The sequence below is a fragment of the Gavialis gangeticus genome, unplaced genomic scaffold (genome assembly GCF_001723915.1).
Source record: "Gavialis gangeticus isolate Ggan-Ray unplaced genomic scaffold, GavGan_comp1, whole genome shotgun sequence".
Lineage (NCBI taxonomy): Eukaryota > Metazoa > Chordata > Crocodylia > Gavialidae > Gavialis > Gavialis gangeticus.
The window spans coordinates 28872093-28881482 of NW_017728995.1; the positions used below are offsets into that span (position 1 = coordinate 28872093).

The 9390-nt window shown below is 65.1% G+C and overlaps 1 protein-coding gene across 1 annotated transcript in view; it reads right to left on the reverse strand.

Moving 5' to 3' along the window:
- The window catches only part of EIF4G1 (eukaryotic translation initiation factor 4 gamma 1), a 42075-nt gene that overhangs the window by 26477 nt on the left and 6208 nt on the right, over positions 1-9390 (reverse strand). Inside the window, exons 2-7 of the mRNA XM_019503387.1 lie at positions 7796-7904; positions 7508-7594; positions 5832-5852; positions 4791-4964; positions 4318-4417; positions 1276-1388 (exon numbers count right to left, since the gene is read on the reverse strand). Of these exons, the coding sequence (XP_019358932.1) occupies positions 1276-1388; positions 4318-4417; positions 4791-4964; positions 5832-5852; positions 7508-7594; positions 7796-7870 (570 nt within the window). The 5' untranslated portion in view covers positions 7871-7904. The remainder of the gene's footprint in view (positions 1-1275; positions 1389-4317; positions 4418-4790; positions 4965-5831; positions 5853-7507; positions 7595-7795; positions 7905-9390) is intronic.

The window sequence follows — 9390 nt, forward strand, 5'->3', positions numbered from 1 at the left end:
CACGACTGTGCTCCCCAGCACGGCCCAGCTCAGGCTCAGTTACCCCTGAGCCACTGGACAGGTGCCTAGTCTGAGGCCCCATAAGGGCACCCCCAGGGGCCCTCATCTGCTGCTAACCTGGGAACACAAGCAAGGCTGCAGCCTGCCCAGAGCTTGCTGCATACAGCACGCAGGCCCTGACCCCTCACACACTGAGCTGCCTACACCATACCCCTCAAGACAGGCCAGAGACAGACACCACCTGGCAGGCTGCAAGGTTCCCAAGGCCACTGCGACTTGCTGCAAATGGCCAAGTGTGGCTCTGCTGGCCAAGGCAGAGCCCCAGCCTAGAACCATGGGCAGACGCGGTCTGCCAGCCACTGCAGGAGGCACCCACAGGGCCCTGAGCACCCAGTTGCATGCTGGCCCCGCTGCAGCAAAGGTGACAGAGTTGTACGTGGGACAGAGGGGCCATGGCAGGCGCTTCCCCATTTCACGAGGGCTGATTCATGGTGAATCCTGATCAGCATGGAAACTTCAGCCTGCAGCAGGTGCGGGTGCTAAGTCTGGCCGTCTCATGCAGGGCTTAGATGATGGCGGTGCGGGATGGTTTGGATGGGGCTGACCCTGCCTCAGGCAGAGGTTGGACTAGATATGACCTCTGGAGATCCCTTCCAGCCCCACTTCTCTCTGACTCCAACACCCTGCTCCCCGGGGCCAAAGGAAACCAAGTAACACAGGGAGGGGGGCTGACACTAAGGTCCCCCCTTCCCCCCCACGTGAGCTGAGAGGAAGAAACCGCCCCCCAGGGAGGAGCCTGGCAGAGCCAAGCTGCAGCGGCTCCGCACGCTATAAATAGGTCTGTGTGCAGGGCCCGGAGCCGGCAGGGCTGCAGCTCCGGCAGGCAGGCAGGCACCGGCTGGCGACTGCAGCACCCACCCCCGCCCCCAGCCGCCGTGACTCAGCACGGCCCGGGCCAGGGAGCGTGGCAGGCTGGGCCGGCAGCACCCGCCCCAGCCTCAGCCTCAAGCCCACGCCCCAACCCCAAACAGCCCCAGGATACCGCCTCATGCTGAACCTGGGCACAACCTCCACCCACTGCCAGGGTGAGGGGCAGGGACAGACAGACAAACAACACGCCTATGGCCCCACTAAGCAGCTGGGCTGCCCGTGTCTACAGAGCCATGGCTCCAGCCGCTCGCCCTTGCCTGCCCCTGCCGTGTCTTCCCCTGGGGCTCAGCGTGGGGCAAAAGCACCTGGGCTCCAGCCCGCAGCCCCCCTAGCTGCAGCTCTTACCGTCTTGCGCTCTCGCTTGGGTGGGATGGGCGGCTGCTGGTTCATCATGACCTGGGCCGTGGGGACGCCCGGGGGGAACTGCTGCACCCCCTGGGCTGGGTAGTAGGCACCAGCTGGAGGCAGAGGGAGAACGTCAGTCAGGACAATCCCGCACCCACCACACCAGGCAGCGCAGCTCCCCTCCAGGAGCAGGGCAGGGAGGAGGACCCCAGTCACAGCCACGAGCTAGCTGTGGGCGCTGCAGCTCAGTGCCCCCACCCCGGGTCAGACTCCCCCTCTGGGGCACCGGGAGAGTCCCACAGCCACTCTGCAGGGCAGGGCAGGGCAGGGCAGGGCTCTCCCCCTCCCTCTCCCTCTCAGCACGCGCTCCAGCCCTGGCCAGGAACGTCCCCAGCCCGAACAACAGGCCTGACCGGGTGTGGCAGGGACGCCTGCCCTGTGACACGGCGTCCCTGAGCCGCCCATTGCCCGTGCGCCCAGCTTCTGGCCGTATGGCCTGGCCCGGGAAAACCACCCAGCGCATGCCTGCCCTGATACCTGCCAGTGGGCAGGCAAGTGCAGATGCCTAGCAGGGAAACCCTCTTCACAAACTGCAGCCTTGCACCCAAACCCATCCATGCAAACCCTCTGGGGTGACAGAGGGCAGCTTCCTGGGTGCTCCACGCCCGTCCCAGGAAAGGGAGGCAGAGGCAGGCACCACGTCTCAGCCCTTCTCTGGCCGCTGCCTTCCTGCTCGCTGCCTTATCTCCCTGGGCCCGGCCTAGCACAGCCCCCGCCCCAGCTCTGCCGAAGGGCGGGCACGACGCAAAGGCGCTTACGCCCAACTCACGCCTCCCCCGCAGCTGAGGGAGGACTGAGAGCTTGAGCCCCCCCACAGCCACCATGCCCCACAAAGCTGGGGCCCCAGTCCCAGGACAGCTGCAAGGCTCCACAACAAGCGCTGCGATGCGCACAGCAGGGCAGCCTCAGGCCTGAGGGCAGCACGGACAGGTAAGGCACGGGCAAGACAGGGCTCCTGGGAGACTGGAGCTAGGGGCTCCACGGCCAAAGCCCAGCCTGGGGAGGGGCCACTAAAGAGACCACTTTGGATCAGGTCTTGCGTGGGGGCTGGCCCCCGAGAGGCACAAGGGCAGGGCCCAAATATACACCATGAGGGATGGGGTGAAATCTAGCCTGGCTTAGGCTCAGAGGGGCCACCCTGGTGGGCGAAGATAGTGGTAGGTGACCTGTAGCATCCTCTCAAGTCTAGCACTTCCCTGGGCTTCCACCACCCATCGCCCCCCTGGCACCAGCACTCAGTGGGGGCTCCCGCTCGCCCAGGCACAGGGCTGCAGCAGCTCCCAACCCCACTGTGGCCTCCGCTGCTGGAAAGGAAGCTGTGGATGAAGCTGGCCCCAGATGCGGGGCCAGGAGCAGTTGCACAGCCCCCATGGAAGCACAGGGCTCACTTCCCTTGCCATGGGGCAGCCAGTCAGTCAGTAGAGGAGCTTGCAACCGAGCCTGCGCCTCCTGACGCCTGGCCCTGCGATGAGCCGCAGGCAGCCCCTTCCCAGCCTGACGACAGGATCTCCCTGGCGGCAGGGCCCAATGCTGGGTGCGAGGCAGCAGCACCAAGGCTCGCAGCTCCCTCCAGCCCTCCACAGGCCTCAGCACCCTCCCAGGGGATCTGTCCAGGGGAGCACATCTCCCTGCATCAGCACAGATCAGCTGCCCTCCTCCAAGTGTGGAGAGAGATGGAGGCCACACGTCCCAGCATGCAATGCATCCCATATGAGGGGAGATCTAGATGGAGTCCTGCCCAGCCCACCTCAAACCCAGCCAGAGCTGGACAGAGCCACCAACCTGATCACAGCATCTGCCCCAGCCCCGCGCTCCTTCCCGGGCAGCGCTGCCCATGACCGGGGGCCACATAAAGGGGTAGAAGGTCCCTGCCCCGGTGCTGAGGCAGGGAGCTGGACCCCAGCACATACACACAGCCCCACTCCACCTGGGCGCAACGCTGCCAGCAGTTACGAGAGGCCCTGGAGAAGAAGGCTGCAGCCAGCGCCCGCCTAAGCCACAGGGCTGTTGTGCAGTGCCAGGCCCCGGCCAGCCCCAGCACAGTCAGCATTTCTGCCAGGCCTGCCTATGGATGCTGAGGGTCCACAGGGCACCTGACCCTCTCCCTGGCATGACATCCCCACCCTCCGAAGACCCTGCAACCACCCATATGGCTCAGACCCAAAGGTGCAAGCCCGCCTCAAGGCTGCGGCCTACCAGCACCACAGGCTGGGATGGGGAGCCAGCCAGGCCACGGGCAGGAGTGCAGGAGCTAAGCGCAGCTGCTGTCTCCAGCCCCCCTCTGATGCCGGCAGGCTGATGGAGAGGGGCACCTACCTACCTGCCTCAGGCGGGGCCCATAGCTGAGAGGCGTGTGCTGCCCCACACGGAGAAGGCGGCCGTGCCGGGCAGGGCCTGGGACCGAGGCCCCAGCTCACATTTCTGTGTCTGCAGAGCCACCCAGGACGAACCCAGACTAAATATAGTCACAGCCCGGCTGGCCATGTGAGCGGGGGAGGGGCTGCATGCACACCCGCCCCGTAGCCCCACTCCACAGCCCGGCAGGGGCCAGGACAGCTGGAGCAGGGTGGGGGCATGAACGGCCCCCCCCCCCGCACCCCTTCTTTCTCTGCTGCTGAGCCAGGCAAGCAAAAGGGCAGGCTGGGGTAAAAGTCTGCCCAGCCTCCATCAGCCCAGTTAAACATTAAGCTGGCCCTGGCAGGGGGCGGGAGGGAGAGGGGCCCTGGTGGGGTAGGGGCTAGCCCTCGTGCTCTGCCCAGAGCTACCTTTTCCCCCCTCCCCTCACTGGGTTATTGCCAAGTTGGGATATTCATGGTGAACGCGGGGGCCTTGTCCCCCACTCCTCTGCATCCCTGTGGGAGATGCTCCCAGCACAAGCATGCACAGGCACACGTGGGGAGCAACAGAGGAGGTTGCAGACATGTGCACGGGGACAGTGGCATCTTCCCACCCACCCCCCATGGATGGGAGGTGGGTCCTTACCGTAGGTGCCGAACTCCGTGGGGCTGGCGCCGGGGTAAAAGCCGGGGGCACCTGGCTGGACTGGGTACTGCTGAGTGGGAACAACATACGTGGAGCGACCCTGGGGGGGAAGGGGGAAGAGTTATTGCCTGCCAGGCATGGGGAGAGTTGCCTGCAGAGCCGCAAGATCCTGGCACAACCTGGTGAACTGTGGGGCACGGGCACTGCCAGGGAGCAGAGCTCCAGCCCGCTGGCAACACCACCAGTCCTGGGGCTGGGCAGAGGAGACCCCGCAGCCAGCTCCCTAGGGCGCCTGGAGCTGAAAGGGTCACTGCACCAGGCCTCCCAGCCCAAGCACAGCACTGAAGGGCTGCCAGACCACATGGGGACCCCAGACAGGGAGAGGAGGGTCCATAGCCAGGAAGGAGCCTGAGGGTCTCTCCCCACCCAGCCAGGCCCTTCCAGCCCCAGTCGGAGCCTGGCACAGCCCTCACCTGTCCGGGGATGTAGTAGGCTCCTTGTGAGGCAGTGTAGGAGATCTGGGAGGGAATCATCATCACCTGGGAAGCAGCAGGATAGACATGGGTGGGCGGGCCGGGCCGGGCCGGCGCACTGCTCTGCACACGGGAAGCGCTGGTGGGAGGCTGTGCCCTGCTCTGGTAGAAATGCTTTGGGAGAGAGGAACAGGGAGGAAACAGTCAGCACTGACTCCAGCGCCTGACCCCCTTCCTCCTCTGCACCCCCCGGCCAGAGGGCTGGGCAGCGGTGTCTGCCCCCTCGGTGCTGGTACCATGCAAGGATCTGTCCCCCCATTCTGGGGAGTTGCATGGCACCCCCACACTGCCCCCAGATGTATGGGCCACATGCCACTATGGGGTCACTTTGGAGACATGGCTGGCTTGTCTGAGATCTGGGCAAGTCCCCACTCCCCTCAGGAGCCTCCTGTCCCCAGGCACTGCCTTGCCCTGCCCCGCAGCATCACCTGGACTCCCCAGCTCCGGTGCCCTGAAACTGGGCTCAACTTCTCACCCCCTGCACAGCTGGCAGGGACCCCGACTGCTCCCCCAGCACAAGCCCAAGACAGTCTGACCAAAAGAGCTGATAGGAGCCAGTCAACCCTGGTTCCAGCACGCACTGCAGATGGTGCATGGCACCCTGGGACACGTGGTCCCCCGAGGCCATCCCTCTGCCAACCAATGGGCAGTGCAGGGCACACAGGCTGCATGGGGCATGTGGGCAGGGAGGGCTCTCGGGGCCTCACCAGTCCAGACGGGCACCAGGTGGGTCTGGCCCCAGCATCTGACTCCAAGGGTGCCCACTTTCAGCAGAAGCAGCTCTAGGCCCTTCCCAAAGCTCCCTCGGCTGAAAGCAGGGACAAAGGAAGGCAGCTAGGGCTGGACCCTGGTACAGCCCCAGAAGAGAAGCAGTAATGAGCCAGCCCCAGAGCCAGAGCATGGCAGGCAATCGCACAGTGCTTACACACACACACACGCACCACCGCACCTCCTGGGGACGGGGCAAGGAAAAAGCGTTACCTGAAGAGACCTGAATCCTCCCTGTTAGCGAGCACACACGCAAGGAGGGGAAGGAAGAGAAAAGAGACAGGAGTTACCCGCAGCCCCGCAAGGGCCCAGCCAGTACACGCTGAGCCAGGGCTTGGGCAGAGCCAGCCTAGCACAGGATGGGCAGTGAGGCAAGTGCATCTCGGGGAGCTCCACGCCGCAGCCCTCACCCAGGCTCCAGAAAGCTGCCCGCCTCCAGCAGCCCTGAAAGGTGCAGCCTGGGGGCCTAGTGATGGATAAAACAGCTGTTCTCTGCCCTGCAGAGACGGTGGAGGGAGGCAGGTGGACATGGTGGAGGCCATCAGCGCTGAGATGGGACTGACACTGCTCAGGCCCAGAGCACCTTCCCCAACACCCACAGAGCAACTTTCCAGGACAGCTGGAGTGCCCACAGCCAAGGGGGCAAAAGAGCTGAGCAGGCAGGAACGAGGGACACCACAAGGGCCCTATCCCACGACCCAGGGCAGGAAGCAGCACAATTGCGGGCAAAGCCAGCCCCTGCCCTGCTGAGCCAAACAGGGCTTCTGAGACGAGGCACATAGCCTGACCCACAAGAAAGCAGCCCCTAGACCCCAGCCCCTTGGGACACAAGGCCCAGGGGCACAAATGGACTGGGCACTGCACCACTGCCCAGCCCAGAGCAACTCTTCCAGCCAGAGACAGACATGAGGCCCCACTGCCCTAGCAGGCTGCAATGCCCTCAGCTGGGTGTGCCCCCCACATGCATCCCTGTGCAGCAGGGCAGGTGCAAACCCTACTGGATGGTCCCAGGCGAGTGAGTGGAAGGAAGAATTCAACTTACTTCCTCCCCTGGGGGGCTACTGTGGCCCCTGTGACCCCCCTCCGGATGCATGCAGGCCCCTCCCTAGCCGTGTGAGAAAGGAACTATGAGAGTGAGGGGAGAGGCAACTCCTCAGCATGGTGAGAGGTGACCTGCAGGCACAGGACACCCTCCAGCCAAGCATGGCAGTAGAAGCCAATGCCCTGTGGTGCAGCTGGGTGAGGGCTGGGAAGCAGAGAAGCAGCCACATGCTCCAGGCTTTGCTCAGGAGACAGCAAAGAACTCAAGACACTGCAGCAACACTCCCCAGGCCTCAGGCCCCAGAGCCAGCCCTGCTCTTGGGCCCCCAGCACAGAGCTCCATCTGGCCCCCTGCCCTCCCCACTGCCTCCTTGCAGCAAAGCAGCATGTAGCTGCCTCCCTGGGGCCGGACACATGCGGAGTGGGTTAGTACCTGCGGCTGTAAAGCCCGAGGCCCTGCTGGAAACTAAGGCAGGAAAGAGCACGAGGAGAGAAGACCACAGTCACTCAAGGGGCAGAGCATAGCCCAGGGCCGCCCCACCAAGAAGAGGGTAGAGGCAGGCCCTCCAGTGCCCGGCTCAGCCACACAGGCGCAGAAGACGGCTCCCGGCTGTGCCAGGCCCAACGAGTTCTGCCCGGGCCTCTCTGCCCTGCCTCACAGCTCTGGGGCCTGGCTTGGCACCAGCAGCAGCACTCAACCTGTTCGGCAGCAGATTATCCACCCAGCCGGCACCCCGTGAGCCACGTGGCTGCCAGGACCCGGAATAGCCCTGGGGCCTTCGCAGAGCCTCCATGGGACAGGGCGGGGAGAACAACCGGCCTCCCGCCCGCCCCAGCAGTCCCCTTACCTGTCGAGGCTGGGAAGGCGTATTCATTTGTGAGGCGGGCGAGGGGTTAAAAACCACGGGTGCCGTCTGGCCAGTGGGGAACGTCGACTGCAGGGAGGCAAGGAGGGAGCAGGTTGGCCCACAGCTGCCCCGCTCCACTCACCACTGTGCTCCCCATGAGGTGGCTCTGGCTCTGGTCACCCCTGGCTGCACCAGGGCCTGATCCCAGCTGGCTTCCTGCACCTCAAGCTGGCCCCGGGGCCAGCGGGGCTGGGGGCGGGACAGGGGCAGGCATGGGGCAGGGGTTACCTGCGGAAGTCCGGGAGAAGGGGCAGGGTGCGGGGCTGTCGGGGCTCCTCCTGTGGGCTGTGGAGCTTTGTTCATTTCACGTGGTTCTGCATAAGGCTCTCCTCGCTATCTGCGGACACAGGCAAGCGGTGCGCTCAGGCGGGGACGGCCACCGCAGGCTCTGCAAGGATCCCAGCTGTACCCCACCCTGCTGGGCAGGGGGCATCTCCAGTCGCAGCCCCCTCAACACCCCCCACCCACAATTTCTTCACTCCATTACAGCCAGGGCCTCAATCTGCCTCTAGCCCGGGTTACCCGGAGAAGGCCCTGCACTCCCACAGCGCCATGTGATTCATGCCTGGGGTGGGGAGGGGGGGGTCTCAGCACAGCTCCTGCCCAAGCCCCAGTGTCGGTACAGCCCCCTTCCACACAGAAAACCAACCCAGGAAAGGCAGCGGCACAGGATGGTCTCAGCCTGCCACCCCTTCCCAGAACTGCCTGCTGCCCCCACAGCTAGAACACGACCTCCCCCACCCACAACAGCTGGAAGCTGACCATGCCCCCAAGCACCCACCAACAGCCCAGCCACCCCACATGTACTTCCCCTTCCCCGCTCCCAGCCCCACCACTCACACCTCAACCCAAAGCTCCAGTCCACAGGTGCGGTGACATGGAAGCCACCCCTCCGTCCCAGGCTTAGCCCCTGCCCCAGCCCTACCGCAGCCCAGGTATGAGAAACAGTGGCAGCCCCCAGAGCACATCCACAGGTCACCAGAAGGCCAAAGCCCAGCTGGCTCAACCCCCCCCAAACAAGCAGACAGCAGGGAAGCAGCTGCCCCATGCCAAAAACCCCCCAGCACAGCTCGGCAGGGGCCCTGACGGCCCCTCCCTGCTCCAGCGTCAGGCTGGGGCCCCTGACTCAGCTCGCCACATGCTCCCCGCCCGCCCCAGCTGTCCTACAAACAGCTTCCGGGCCCAGACAAACCTGTTCTGGGGAGCGAGGAGCCCACAGAGGAGCCAGGGCAGCTGGGGACTGGAGCCCCAGAGCACGTCAGCACGGCCCTCCCATAGGACATGTGCTAGGAGTGGCTGGGAGCGCCCACCCCCACGCTCCTGCCCCGCTGCCCACAGTGCCCTCTGCGAGGATGGGCAGAGGAGCCAGGAGCCTCCACCCACAGCCCACACTCCTGCCCTGTTCCTCCCAGTCCCTGCCAGGCGCTGAGATGGAGGGAGCTCCTGCCCCACGTCCCTGCTGGGGGAGACTGGAACTGGGGCAGCTGGGAGCTCCCCGGCATCCAGCTACGATGGAAAGGAGCCACTGCTCTCTGCTCCCCCTGCTCCTAGGGCTGGGGCCAGAAAGCCTTCGGGCCCCCCCACACCTGGGCCTGGCTGCCCAGGCACCCAAACAAACAGGGGCTGCCTGTAACCTGATGCTCTGGCCTCAGCATTCCCGGCGGAGGCAGCCAGGCCCTGGCCAAGTGCCCCCAGCCCAGCACTACAAACCCCAGGGAGCCTGGAGGGGACCCAGTGGGCAGCATCAGCAGGGGGGACAGGCTCAACTCCCAACCCCCACAGCGTAGGGGATGGGGGCAGGGAAGCTCCCTGCCCCCACTCCC